The 15,892-nt window shown below is 33.1% G+C and overlaps 1 protein-coding gene and 1 pseudogene across 1 annotated transcript; both read right to left on the bottom strand.

Annotated features, from left to right (window-relative positions):
* Positions 1-21: 21 nt before the first annotated feature.
* On the bottom strand, positions 22-1,146 carry LOC114761973 (B-box zinc finger protein 19-like; annotated as a pseudogene).
* A 10,458-nt stretch (positions 1,147-11,604) lies between these two features.
* LOC114761975 (metallothiol transferase FosB-like) lies at positions 11,605-12,585 on the bottom strand. The gene is made up of 2 exons (XM_028951423.1): positions 12,422-12,585; positions 11,605-12,316 (listed from the first exon to the last, which is right to left on the bottom strand). The coding sequence occupies exons 1-2, from the start codon at positions 12,583-12,585 to the stop codon at positions 11,893-11,895; spliced, it is 588 nt and encodes a 195-aa protein (XP_028807256.1). The 3' UTR covers positions 11,605-11,892.
* Positions 12,586-15,892: the final 3,307 nt, after the last annotated feature.

Raw genomic sequence — 15,892 nt, 5'->3', positions numbered from 1 at the left:
AAGGTGGAAGGAGAGGCCTACCTCAACTCTCTGCCTAAAAAAAAGACCTTCCATGTTTTCTTTTGCCGCCAACATGAACCATCATGTCACACTGCAAGCAAAGTGAACTTCCATCTGTCTCGCAAGAAGAAGAATGCTACATCCAAGTTCAAAAGGCATGAAATGAGCTTTGAGGCAGATAAAATTAGGATAAAGATCGAGAAAGGAAACTGTCTACCAGGCGCATTTTCACATATGTCACAGCGAGGCACATCACTAGGACTGGCCAGACCAACCCTTACATGTCGGCTAGCTAGCTTTTACACATATGAACCTGTCACTCAAATAGATTAAACTCCAAATCATTGCTTTGAGAAATTGACCAGGATCAACGTTACCAGTCACCAGAAAAATGACCTTTGATTTAGACTTCAAATCTACACAAGTTCAATAAAGACCTATTCAAATATGTATATGAAGCAACACAACAAGCCGGGTGGCCAAATTGCAAGTCCCTCCTTTTATGGCAGAAGAGAATATCTCTTAAGTGCTCAATTCCTCTCTGTCAACGGATTTTTTCCCCCACGAATTTCATTTCTTGTCGTCATATTGATTTCATCATAATGATGACCCAACATTATTGTAAAAATAAAAAACAGTACGATAGCACTGGAAATAGACAGAGAGAGAAAATTAGAAAAAGAAGAAAAGAGCTTTTCTCGATAGTCCATTGCTCTTGAACTAGTATAACAGTCAACTTTGGCTTATTTAAAAGGATCTAGAGTCATGGAATTGTTTTGTTAACCGATTCGATGGTTAAAAGGATTTTAGAAAAGAAAAAGAAAGAAAAGAAAAAATCCACCTTCTCGTCACAGGCACGGCAGAGAGCGGCCTCATCGGCGGCGCAGAAAACGATAGCGGCGGCGCTCTCACAAGCGTCACAAAGCGTTCTCATAATTGAAAACTGCTGCCAGTTTCATTGCTTGAAGCATGAAATACAAGAGAAGTGAAGGAAGTCAGAAGAAAGAAGCTGGATTTGCAAAAGCGGGAAGGAGAAAAGAGGCAGACAGAAGAAGACAGAATTTCACCAAATCCATGCGGGTATGATAGTTCTGTTTTTGAGGGAAACGTATGTTGGGTGGCTGGTGTTCCAAGCTGATGATGATGGAAGACGCGATGCTATTTGATTTGATTAGGGGGAGGAATTTGCAGGGGGGACCTTGAAGCCGAGTGTAAAGGCAACAACAAAAACCACACAGTATTTTATAAATGTCAATGAGAGCTCAATAAACGAAGACACAATCAATGAGCGTTTGTCAGTTCTGTTCAACTCCAACCTAACTTCACAGCCACAAATCCAAACGCACTGTGGGGTTGACAACTCCCCGCCCTTCGTTCTCGCCCCCCCACTTTAATTTGGATCATACCAAATACAACTTCTCACAGGCCAATTCCATTACTATTTTTTCAGTCCAAAAAAATAAAATTCCATTACTATTTTGCTGGTAAAAAAAAATCCATTACTATTTTATCTTTCTTAGCTTTTTTAAGTTTTTTTTTAAAAATAATTGCTTCATCTTATAAAATATAAATTCATTAATTTTGTTTTAAGCATATATATATATATCTTTCTATTGGATGCAGTTTTTGTTTGAAATATTATCAGACACTGAATATAAATCTTTCTTTTCAACGAGCATTCAAACCTTAATCTTTCATGTTGTAATCATTAATTTTGACCCATATCCTTATGATGTATATATAAATAGAATGAAGTTTATCAGGCACTAAATGTAAATACTTTTTTCGGCGAAAATTCAAACATTATCAGTCACCAGTCATGTTGTAATCATTAATTTTGACCCATCCATACCTTAATTATAATGCACACAACTCGCTAACCTTCTTCTATGTTATTCACTTTTTTCATGATAAGGTTATGCTGTTAATTAAAATTAAAGATATAATACTCTCTAATCTTGAATATATAAGAGTTAAATAATTATTTATACTACCCCTGATCCTTAATATAAGAATCAGTTGACTAATTTGAGTAGATTAAGAAAATTATTATAAATTTGATGCATGGAGTGGTTGGATTTGGAGGTTTGAGGCTTAAAAGCACTAAGATTTCTGATTGGAGGTCTTGACCCTAGGCATTTTTTAAGCAGTCTTGGAAATCAAGAATTTTAGAGGACCAAATGATCTTATCTTTGATTAGTTCTTTTTAAATTAACAAATAAACATCTCAAGCTTTTTAAAGAGTCTTAATTTGTAATTTTTGGAGGTGTGTAGACTTACTTGTGAATTTTTACAATTGGGTTTTTTCTTGCTATGTGACATTTGCTATGAGTTAGCTATAGCGAACACCATAGTGAATGGCTTGACAGCAAGGACACTTTTTTTAAGTGCCATTCAACACACAGTGAACGTGGCTCGAACTAGCTTTTAAAATCAGTTTCATACGCGTTTTAAGATAATTTAGCGTGGTGGAATATTGGGAATCTACTAGGACTTGTAGATTTTGGTCCTTATGAGTATATTTGAACTTTCAGACATCAAAGTAAATATTTCTAACCTTTTTTTTTTTTACCCTTTTTTCTTACATTTTTTAAGATTGAGAAAGTTGAATTTTAGGATTCTTCAATGATTTCAAATGGGCTAAGGTTTTGACTGATTATTTTAAATTTAAATTATTTCAATGGATAATTTCAAGTGTTTAATCAATTTAGTTTTCTTGAGTTTGGAGTTTGGAAGAATTTGAACCTAGATTTTGTGATTTTTGGGAGGTTTATGATGGTTAATGATATTATAATAACTCAAAATGAGTTTTGACTATCAGTTATATTATTACAAGTTAGAATTGATATTTAATCGGTTTAGAATATTGATTTAAGTTTATTTTCATATTCGGGTATTTTTTATGATGAATTTAAATTGAAAAAATTGGGGTTTTTAATCAATTGGTGTAATTGGGAGTTTATTAGGATTGTGTATTAAGTTTTGAATTGGTCAATTTGAAGTTAAGAGGAGTTTTTGGTTGAGTTAGGATTTTAAGTCCTAATTATCATTTTTAACTACTTGATTAGTTTGTTAACTGGTATGTGGTGATTGTGTAATTGTGTAAATTGTTTGGAATTGGTGTTATTGTGCTCAAGGTAACATGTTTGCGGTAATTGACCCTTGCTTAGACGAAAAGCAACCACTTTCCACTCATTATATATGCTAATAGGTTGTTTGTAAGTGATTTTATTGCTTTGAAACTATGAAAGGTATTTTGGATTATATTTCAAATTATGTTGATATAATGGAATTAAATAAGTCATGTGGAACTACACGCAATCCTTTGAGTTCATGATATCATGTTATAACTATAGGTTTTGATTTGTAAATGGATTATGTGATTTGGAATTGATGGAATACATTCTTGAGTATGATGCATACAATGGGAATTGGTGAGTAATATATGACTGTTATCTTCACGTGATGAATGCCTCAATTAATGTATAATAATTGGCTCCTTACATTCCCTCAAAAATAAGAGAACAGCCTCTTGGTATAGTCCCTCAGAGTGAGGGACAAACCTTGGGATTTCTTTATATCCCTTATAGTGAATGATCACCTTTTTGGCTCTTTCTCTTAGAGTAAGAGATTGGTTTTCTGGGTTTTTACTTCTCCCATAGTGAGAGAAGGCAATTTTAGGGATTGCATATGCATAATGGCATTGCTTTATAAACTATGAATTCCAGGAATTGATTTATGAGTTTCAGAACTGTTGTTATCTGATATATTTATATATTTTTATCTATTAATTCTTAATTATTTCACTTGACACCTTCACAAGTACATATTAGTATGTATGATGAGTTGGACTATTGGTTACTGAGGTTTATGTCTCATCCCATGGTTATTGATGTTTCTAAGTGAAAGTTATAGGGTCGCACTGTCAGAGAAGAATTCAGAGGCCTAAGCTTTCATAACTTCTAGTACTGCTTTCGTATTTTTTATATGTAACGATAGATTGTATATTGTCACCTAAAGCTTCTTTCTTTTGCATACTCTATATTGTTTGGATATTTGACTATGGAATTGTACTTTGTTTATTGGATTGTTGGGATTGAGTGCTAGTAGTAGGCCAGAGACCTTAGGGTGATGCATGAGTATTATCCGTAAATCCACACTGATTGTGTTGATATATTATAAGTATTATTCGGTAACTTGGTTGTGAAATGAGCTTTGGTTTTTGATACTCAGAAACCCATCTTGAGATGTTTATAAATGTGTTATTTATGGTAGATAAGGGCTTATTTCCCATTATCATGTTAGTGGGACTAAACTCTTTTTTAACATCGCTTCGCATGTTCAGGTGATATGAAATTTTTACATTCATGTATACTTTCAAGAGGAGATTTAATTCTTCTAAACGTTAATTTGTATGAATATTAACAAGGAGTTTTAAATATCTATAATAGACCTTCTAAGTCATTAATTGTTTCTTTTCTATTATGAATTTAATTTGAAATGAGTTAAATCTTTTCTACTATAGTAGCTACTTTAATCATTTTTCTATAGGAATGATTAAAAGAGCTTTAAAGTAAGTAAATTTTTAGTTTTAGGAGGTGGATTTTCTTTACACCCGAAATTCAGCTCTCCTAAACTTTTAGTAGTAATAATAAGAAAAAAAGCCACTTAATCTTAGTTACCAGTTGAGTCCCAATTCTTGAAATTTATAAATGGTGTGATTGGATATAATTTTAGTGGATATGTTGAATTATATTGATATGTGAATCTCTTATGCAAGATAAAGTATAAATTTTAAATTTAAAAGAAAAGACACGTAGGTGAAACATAAATTTTAGGATTAAATTCTCTCCAAATCTTTATATTTTTAATGAGTTTGGATTTTAATTCTTGTACTTTTTTATTGTTTTTGTTCATATATTTTACACAGTCTAAAATATTAGTTCTTAGGAAGAATTAGAGAGCGAGACCTAATATGAATAATATTTATTGAAAAGGATCTTAAAAATTATAATTGTTTAGAAGGATCAAATACCAAAATATAAATTTAAAAATATTGTTTTGCTCCTAACTAAATCTCTGATATCCTCTCTCACCACATCCTATAATTATCCTTTTTTAAATGAAATAAATACTAAGGTACAAATTTGTCCTGAAGTTTGTGCCTAGGAATACTGGGTATCTGGAAGTATTTTTTGACTCAATAGCACCCTAGAAGTTTCCAAATCATAGCAATGTCGCCCTGGCTGTTATCAAGGTTAAGTTTGTCTGTTAGTTGATCAACTATACTGAGTTGGCATGTTCACGTGTCATCCATATTATTTTCTTTTTGAAGTTAAGTGTAAATTTGTCTCAGAAGTGTTTACTCATGAGCACTTGGTATCCACAAGTTTTCAAATTATAGCAATATTACCCCAACTGTTATCCATGTTAAATTTTATCATTAAATAACCAAATATGCTGAGATGGTAGATCTACATGTGATCCACCTCATTTTTTTTTTGGGGAATTTCATTGTAGGACCGCAGAAGACAAATAATCTCAAAGAGCCCCCAAAACTTTCTGAAACCTCACTGCAGGACCAAGGGACCAATCTGATATTAATTTTTAGAGTGAGATTACAATAATACCCCTCCCTTTTTATTTTATTAAAAAATAAATATTTACCGAAGTTACTGTTCCGGCCACCGGCGCTCAGGTGGCCACCGTGGGGGTCCGGTTATCGGTGGCCGGAACAGTAACTCCGACGAGACCTCCGGTGGCCGAAGTTTTTTTTGTTTAAAACAAAGTGGCCAGGGGAGGGTTTGAACCCAGGACCCCTTGGCACACCAAAAGACTTGTAACCACCAAGCCAAGCAACCCATTCAATCATAAAATGCAAATAAAACTATATATAACAAAATAAACGCAACAGTCTAAATGTAAGTGAACAAGTGAAATTAGACGATTTACAAGTGGAATTCAGAAATTTGCAACAAAAATTAGGCAATTTACAAATAACATAATAGAAGTCATAACCCAAAATGCAAGTATTTAAGTACAAATGAGCAAGTAAATTTTGAAGATTTACAATAAAAGTTTATGGATTTACAACCCAAATTTGGCAAACACAAAAGAATTCACAACCCAAAATGTAAGTGTTTGAGTGTAAGTGAACAAGTGAAATTAGACGATTTACAAGTGTAATTCAGCAATTTACAACAAAAATTAGACAATTTACAAATAACATAATAGAAGTCATAACCCCAAATGCAAGTGTTTAAGTGCAAATGAGCAAGTGAAATTTAAAGATTTACAATAAAATTTTATGGATTTACAACCCAAATTTGGCAAACACAAGAGAATTCACAACTCAAAATGTAAGTGTTTGAGTGTAAGTGAACAAGTAAAATTAGACGATTTACAAGTGTAATTCAGCAATTTACAAACAAAAATTAGACAATTTACAAATAACATAATAGAAGTCATAACCCCAAATGCAAGTGTTTAAGTGCAAATGAGCAAGTGAAATTTGAATATTTACAATAAAATTTTATGGATTTACAACCCAAATTTGGCAAACACAAGAGAATTCACAACTCAAAATGTAAGTGTTTGAGTGTAAGTGAACAAGTGAAATTAGACGATTTACAAGTGGAAGTCAGCAATTTACAACAAAAATTAGGCAATTTACAAATAACATAATAGAAATCACAATCCCAAATGCAAGTGTTTAAGTGCAAATGAGCAAATAAAATTTGAAGATTTACAACAAAAGTTTATAGATTTGCAAGTACAACAAAAGTTTATAGATTTGCAAGTGAAATTGTTGAATTTCACTTGCTCATTTACACTTAAATACTTGTATTTGGGGTTGTGAGTTCCATTATGTTATTTGTAAATTGTCTAATTTTTGTTGTAAATTGCTGACTTCCACTTGTAAATCGTCTAATTTCACTTGTTCACTTACACTCAAACACTTACATTTTGGGTTGTGAATTCTCTTGTGTTTGCCAAATTTGGGTTGTAAATTCATAAACTTTTATTGTAAATTTTTAAATTTTATTTGCTCATTTGCACTTAAATACTTGCATTTTGGATTATGACTTCTATTATGTTATTTGTAAATTGCCTAATTTTTGTTGCAAATTTATGAATTCCACTTGTAAATCGTCTAATTTCACTTGTTCACATACATTTGGACTGTTGCGTTTATTTTGTTATATATAGTTTTATTTGCATGTTATGATTGAATGGGTTGTTTGGCTTGGTGGTTATAAGTCTTTTGGTGTGCCAAGGGGTCCTGGGTTCAAACCCTCCCTTTGCCACTTTGTTTTAAACAAAAAAAACTCTGGCCACCGGAGGTCTCGTCGGAGTTACTGTTCCGGCCACCGGTGACCGGACCTCGACGGCGGCCACCTAAGCGCCGGTGGCCGGACCTCCGACCTCCGGTGGCCGAAACAGTAACTCCGGTAAATATTTATTTTTTAATAAAATAAAAAGGGAGGGGTATTATTGTAATCTCACTCTAAAAATTAATATCAGATTGGTCCCTTGGTCCTGCAGTGAAGTTTCAGAAAGTTTTGGGAGCTCTTTGATGTTAATTGTCTTCTGCGGTCCTACAATGAAATTTTCCCTTTTTTTTTCAAGGTGAAGATTTAGCATCAACTGTAATAAAATCATTGCTTTTATGCTTTCCAAAGCCATGGCTACTCTGAAATCAACCTCATCGTTTACATCTTTCAAAACTTCTCAAGAGCTTCTCCTCTATGTATATTACTTACTATATTTTTATGCTATACTTTTGTTTTTATAAAAAGTACTAAACTAAGAGTGAATGACGAAATAATAGATATGTGGACAGAGTTGTTTTTGTGTGTAAGAAAATGGCATTAGGGTTATTAACTAGGAATGAAGTAGATAACCTGAAGAAAAAAAAAATGGATCACATATGGACCTACCAGCTTAGCATATGTGGTTAGTTAATGGTCAAACTTAACATGGATAACAGCGAGGAAAATATTGCTACAATTTAAAACTTTTGGATACCCAACGCTCTTGAGTAAAACGTTTCGGGGCAAATTTGCACATTAACTCAAAGAAGATAATGATATGAATGACATATGGACCTGCCAACTCAGTATAGTTGGTCAACTAATGGTCACACTTAACTTAAATAATGGCCAGGGTGACATTGCTGCAATTTGAAAACTTCTAAGGTGACATTGAGCCAAAAAATACTTCCCGATACCCAGTGCTCCTGAGAGCAAACTTTCAAGATGAATTTGCACATTATCCCATAAAATAATAATGACTTATTCATATTAATTCAAACTAATTAGAATTACAAAGGCAAAACCAATTCTAATTAATCAAATTAAATTAATGACCAACACTAATTAATTTATTTTTCCATCAATTTTAATCAATAAAAATTTGTTTAGGCTTTTTGAATAATGAACTTACCAAGTCATAAAATTCAACCATATTTTTATTTATTTATTTCATACTCTCATTTTATTTCTTTTTTTAAAAAAAAAACCAAAGTACTCTTATTTTAATCAGGACATTACAAATTTATGAACCCAATCCTTAGAAATAAATTGAATCATATTGGCTAATAAGATTACAAATTTCAAATAAAAAGTAACATATAAAAGTCATTATATCAACAGGTATTTATCGTAATAAAAGTAGCTATAATAGCTTGAGTGGCATAATTCAAATTTGAGTCTACCTAAATATAAAAGATAAATTGAAAGAGCTATCTCTATTTAGGTTTGATAAATTAATTTGACCTAATAATACCAAGTATCAAATGTTGAATAAAAGAGCTTTTTATTTGGGTTTAATGTTTACTATATTTTTTCCATATATATTTTTTCTTAATAGATTTTCATCGTTCAATTTCGTACATAAAAAAGCTGGAACCTGCATTATATTAATAATTAATGATATCAAAGTCCAGAAAAACATACATGACATGATAACATTTACCATACGATATGAATATATGAAGAGTAACATTCATAAAAAAAAATTGCTACAATATTTTTTTTTTACTTTTATAAGTTATGAATAAGTTATATATTATATATTATTATATTATTTTTAAATTTTTAATCGTATTATTTAAGAGGATTCAATTTAATGCTAAATTGGGATTATAAGGCATGCAACAGAATAATAGTATGAAGTAAATAAATAAATAACCATTAAACTTTATATTCCCTCTGTCCTTTTTATAAGCAACAACTATCATCCCTCTCTTGTCTCTAAATATAAGCAACATTTACAAGTTGTTTTAAATTTTTGTAACAAATTTCCTATTTTACCCCATTAATTACTTATTTTAATATTTAATATATTTATTATCTCATTTTTCAAATTATTATCTTTTTCCATCACACATTCTCTCTCTTTCATAATTCCCTTTATCATAATAAATTTTTATTCTATTTTCTACTCTCTCTCCCCCATAAATAAGAGTATTTTGAAAAAAGAATTTTTAATTTTTACCTATTTGTTGTCTTTAACTAACTTTTTCATTTGCATAATGGAATCCCATGTTACTTATAAAAAGATATAGAAGGAGTAACTTTAATAGGCTCATTATTCCAAAAAGCCAAAAATAAGAGTTTTGTTGATTAAAAATTGATGGACAAATAAATTAATTAGTATTAATTATTAATTAAATTGTATTAATTAGAATTGCTTCATGCCTTTGTAATTCCCATCAGTTTGAATTTTTGATAATTTCATTGAAAAATAGGATAATTATAGGATGCAGTGAGAGAGAATATAGGATATTTAATTAGGGACAAATTATTATTTTTAAACTTATATTTTAGCAGTTGGTCTTTCTAAATAATTACAGTTTTTAAAATCCTTTCCCATAAATATTATTTAGAATAGGCCCCTCTCTAATGCTCCCTAGTTCTTGTAGTTTATCAGAATTTGGATATAAATTTAATGATATTACCTTTGCTAATATGGTGTTGACACTATTAACTATTAAGCATCAACTATTAACTACAACTAATGTTGCTTAAACGTGGGAACCAAAATCAAAATTCTTTTTTTCCCCCAAAATCAAAGATACAAGAATTGCAACAAGAAGCAACATCTAAACTTAGTTTCTTTTATCAACCTCCTCTCGCTTAAAGAAGGTGGTTGATCTAGAATATAAAAGTTATCTTTCATGTGATGGAAAAGTTTAGCTAAGTAATCAACAGTAGGAATAAAATCTGTAGGAGAATGTATCAGTACAACCTTCCAAAATCATAATCCTTTAAAAATATAATGATTAAAGCCAAAAATCATTAAAAGTATAGACAACAAAATCAAAATTTCTTAAAAAAGTATGTATCAGGAGCTGAGTTTACAACAAATGGTTGAATAGGACCAATGTGTGATACCAATATACCATTCTGGAAATTTCTCTGGGCTATCTCGCTTTCTCCGAAACACTTGCTTTTAATGTGGAATTTATTTAAGAAAGCGCCCCCATCTGAAGTTGTCCAACATCATCATATCAGAGCTCATAATTTTTGTTTATTTGGCCGCGATGCTGAGGAATATATCCTTGGGTCGTATCTCTTTTGGGTGCCACATTACTCGAGCGGCTTGGTTTGGTTGCCTTAACATAAGGTCTCCGTCTGGAAATATTGATCAATCATTGCACTAGCTCGAATCTGCCCTCTTGAATCTCCAGCGAGATCATCTAAAGCATTATCATCCTCATTAACCCGCTGTGGTGTAAATTAAAAGAAATTTCATTTTGGATAATGGGTGGACACTTACCCCAACAAAGCTCATTCAAGATGTCTTTGGACCACTATCGTTTACTGATCTTGCCTTTTGAAGCTCACATTCGAAGCCTGGCCTCTTCCTTCGAATAAATTAAGTGTGAAACAAAGATCAGTGCCCGTGGAGTATTCTACTGTCCAAAAAGAAAGTTGATCCGCAGGTTTACCGTTTATATATATCTGTCTCTATGATCTTTCTTTGCAGACTTTGAACTGGGAACGTACTTGGGTCAGCAACCAGAAATTTCCAGTTTGCCGTCTCAGAGCCTCGCTTTATTGGATCTTCAACTCCAGTCTCTTAAATCATGAGCTCAAATCTTTGCACATTGCTTCTGCTGGAAAGGATGCTCTCAACCTCAACAAATTGAACGCTCATCAGACTAATAAGCTCTTATCTACTTTCAATCGTGTTTCATTTGATATCATAGACAGGAAAACCTTTAATAATCTTGGCTCTCTTATCGTTTCCTGTTATAGCGTTTAATATGTAATGACCTTTTTTGTATTAATATCATTTTGCCTTTATCTCAAAAAAAAAAAAGTGGTCCGTGTTACAATTCGAATAAAATTCAATTCATAAAGCAGCAACTCCAGTTTAATTATCAGGCAAAAAAAAGGTCCAGTTTAGTTAATTGCAAGGGGCAGCAAATTTTAAGATCCACTGAGGTAGGTAACTACCCAGATAAATCCTCCCTCGATTTCATATGCATGCTAAATGATATTCTTATTCCAATCCTTAGAGGCTTATCCAAGCCATAACTTCACACGCAAATTTATTGATCCAATTTTATATGCCTAACAAGCTAAGCAGCAGAGGTAATAGAAGCAAATCAACTGTGTTGAAAGTACAGGGTAAATATTACAGCACAAGAACACCAAGCATATATATATATATATATATATATATATCACAATTTCTTGCAACCTGAGCAAAGACAATACATTTTATTTTTTTTTGGTCTGCCTTTTACTTACAAACCATATGCACAAGCACGTACGAATGCCCTCTGGGACATGGTTGGAATCAACAAACAACTTATAATGTTTTGTGTGTTCTGAAATGGTGTGTAAATGAAGAAGGACGGGCTGACAAAAGGAAATGGAATTAGAAGGAGAAGTTCAACAACTCCATGCTCAAGCTCTCCATCATCACGTTCTCCATGAACAATCCGCATTTGGCTGGAGGCTTCTTGAAGCTGAAGCTCTGGCCACGAGGCTTGAAGGAGCAGGACGAGATGGGGAGGATTGGGATGTTCTCGCAGTTGCAGAGCTCAATCATGTAGCCATCTGGGTCGTGGAAGAACACCTGATCCACCTTGCTGTCTTCTTCATCCCCCTCCACCACCGCCGTCACGTACCTCATCCCCAGCTCCTCGAGCCTCCTCTTCACCAGCTCCACGTCCGTGCACTGGAAGGAGATGTGGTTATCCCTTGGGTTGATGGGCCGCACTTCATTCATGCACGCATCAAACACATCCTCACTGTCTGGATTCTCGATCAGGTGAATCCCAATACCGTAATTGTACAACCTGTGCCACAAATATCATGGATGGAGATGATGTATATTGGTCTGAAATAAGCTAATTGATAAAAGGGAAGATATGGAGAGACAGAAAGAGCGCAAGCTAGCTAACCAGGCGCCGTTGAACTTGAAAGAAGAGGGACGCTTGATGAGAACGAAGCCCAAAACGTCTTCATAGAACCTCACAGAGTCCCACACGGATCTGCATAACAGGGACACATGATTCAGCGAGAGCAGGGGAAGTGCTTCCTGGCTGCCTATTTCCTCGATCTCCATATTGCTCTCTCTTTATCTTTGAGTTTGCTGTGAATGCTATTGCCAGATTTAGTTCTTATATACACCAGCAATTCGTACGGTCATATTCAGCGGGAACTTTCCACGAAAATTCTTTTGATCCATGGAACCATACATAGGATGATGATGCTGCGCCATACTACTCATTAGCACATACATGTCATAGAATTAAGCTCGATTTTTCATGCTCTGTACTTGTTTGTTCGCTTCTACTCACAGCACTCGATATTTAGTCGAGCACACCCACTCCCAAAACGCTGAGAAATTTCTCCGATGCTTCCCACTAATTTCTAGGAAGCCCACTAGAGTCTTTCTATTCTGTTACTTTTTACCCCTTGAACTCAGTACCTCATTAAAAATCAACGCAACAGATCATTACAATCTATATATATGTAGAATGTCCATGATGTGCTCATTTCATTTCGATTACCCTCCATTCCGAGACGAATAATCAAATTACGTTGATAAAAAAAATAGTTAAAATTAGTTAAGAACAACTAATGTGTAAAAGTATAAATTTTTTTTCAAAAAATACCCTCATTAATAACATGAGAAAACAATGGTAAATTATTAAAGATGAGAAGTAGGAAGGAGAGAGTGTGTGAGTTGAAAACAATAAATATAGGTAAAATAGGAAATCAACACAAAAAAATAAAGACAATTTTGGTCTCTTATATATAGGAACATGCCATGAACATCAAATGTCTCTTTATAAAATAGTATATTCTAAACTAAAATAAAATTGAATTGAAGTGATTTAATTTAGTTTTGGTCCGTTTAGTTCAATTTTACCTTTTGGATATATTTAGGCAAACCGTATGTTAGTTAAAATATTCAAAAATATTATTATTGATAGCATAATGCATCTTTCAACCATTACCAATGACTAGCTTTTTCTGCATAAGCAACACCATCTAAATGATTAAACCAGTGTGTAGAAATTGAAAGCTCTTTAGCACTCAAAACTATAGGTGTTCAGCTTGTCCTGTCCTGATCAGTCAGAATGGGACGGGAAGGGTAAAAAAAATTTTAAGATGGGACTACTATGGGATGGGACGAGATGCAAGACGGAGTTGTCCCGTCCTGTCCAGAGTAATTTTTTTAAAAAAATTATCTATTAATAATTATTATTAGATTATTCAATGCATTTATTAATAAAATAATTATTATTTTTATAGTGATTTTCAACTCTTAAGTTGCAGTATTATCTCAATAAAATCACCTTCTCAATAAAATAATTTATAAAACCATTATGTAATGTTTCTTTTACGATATTATTTTTACAGTGTGTTTTTACATCTTTTTTATACTATATAATTGAACTTTTACATAATTTTTTTATGATGTTTTTATCTTTAGAAGCTCAAAAAAATAAATATTATAACATAAAAAAATTTATACAAAAAATTATAATTTTTTTTTAAGAAAGGGAATAGGACGTCCCGTTCCCGTCTCGGTTTTGTCCCTGTCCCGAAGGATCCGGACAGAACTAGGATGGGACGGGATACAGACAAAAATCCCATCCCATTCCTATAAATCAAGACAGGCCTGTCCCAGTCTGTCTCGTCCTGTGAATAGCTCTACTCGAAACAGCAGAGTTCAAAACCTAATCACAATCCAAAGGCTTACGTTCAAAAGCAAAAAAAAAAGGAACAAAAACTTCAAACTTCTGCTGCTAGCATATATCTAGCGTTTCAATGCATTCATGGGTCGAGTCCAAACAAGATCCACTATCCGTTTCTTGAGCTTCTAAGGCTGCATGTTGCTTTATCAAAAGAAAAAATGACTCTTCAAATGTTCAATTATATACTGGCCACGGACAGGCCCATGATCGTTCCAAGGTCTAGTGCCAACAAGTTTCTTCATCGAGATGTATAGGCTGGTGAGTGTTGGAAGATCATTGATATATTACTTGTAATAATACTTATAACTAGGAGGGTACTATTATATATGGCATATTACAAATAATATAGTCTCGTTAGTGGCCTAAATGGATATATAGCGTATATCGAGCTTGAATGGTTCTGGGGCTTCCAAAACACGGTGTCTTCAACTGTTTTTGGCTCTGAGCCTCTCACTAAACCCATTTACTCTAGATACATTTCTCAATTGGCAAATTCTAACGACAAGCCGTTGTTTCTTCGTTGACACATTAGCCCTTGTAATTTACTTCACTCTTTGTTTTTTTTTTCCTGATATACTGGAAGGCATCACTCTTTTTTGGTGATATTGTGTTTTATATTTCTAATTCTAAACGTCCTCCCCTTTTTTTTTTTTCGAATGCACTTGGAGCTTGATGGCTCTGGTTTTAGAAGTTTGTAAAAGAAAATTTTTTCTCCCTAGAAATAATTTTAGGCATTCTTTTTTAACTATTTTTTCGAATGCATTCTTTCTAATTTTTAATTTTTTTTTAACTCAAAGTATGAAAATATTCAATGCAAATTCTATACTCAAGTGACACCCAAATTTGTCCAATACTTATATCAATGTCCACTGCTTATACTCAAGTTTACCGTTTGACCTGATACATAGCAAGGACAGAATTTTCGCCCTCACGCAGATGGAAAAGCTTCCGACTTTTTTTTTTTTTTTTTTGGGGATAAAGTAAACAAAATGACACTAACTAGTTAGAAGTTTTACCAAGAACTCAAATGTGGTAGGATCACCGTGGCCTCCTTGTCCTTGCCTCTGCATTGCCTCACAGTTTCAAGCTAACAATTTATATGACCTTCTGATTCTAATGCTTGTGGTGAGAGAAAGATTTTGAATTTTGAATATGAGATGAGAGATAAGGACGGCGAAGACATGGGTTAAAGTCTTAAAGACATCTAAGATGCGAAAGGGATCTGGGGAGGGGAAAGATGATCAGAGGAACAATTAAAGAATCTGAGCAAGTTTTTCTTTCTTTCTGAAAGAAAATTGTGAAGAAGAAATTATAGCCTTGGGGAAAGGAAAAGGAGAAGAGGAAGTCTATTAGTATTTGCTGAAGACAGAAAGACAAGAAAAAACTGGAAAAGGAGAGGGCATATAAAAGGCGGCAGAATAATTTTAGGGGGAACAAAAATTGATGTGACAAAGGATCCCTTTTTGAGAAGGGAAAAAGTTAAGACCAACCGGGCCTGCATTCGGTGCTCATCACTTGATGAGCACCCAGTGCTCATCAAGTGATGAGAAATCTGGACCGTCCAGATCTAATCTGGACGGTCCAGATTTAATACTTTAAATAATTATTTTAAAAAAAAAAATTATTTTTAAAAAATATAATAGTTAAGAGATTATCTTTATTTTT

The sequence above is a fragment of the Neltuma alba genome, unplaced genomic scaffold, assembly GCF_004799145.2.
Source record: "Neltuma alba isolate B1F8T4 unplaced genomic scaffold, ASM479914v2 tig00011157_pilon, whole genome shotgun sequence".
Classification (NCBI taxonomy): Eukaryota; Viridiplantae; Streptophyta; class Magnoliopsida; order Fabales; family Fabaceae; genus Neltuma; species Neltuma alba.
This window is presented reverse-complemented; position numbering and strand designations above follow the sequence as displayed.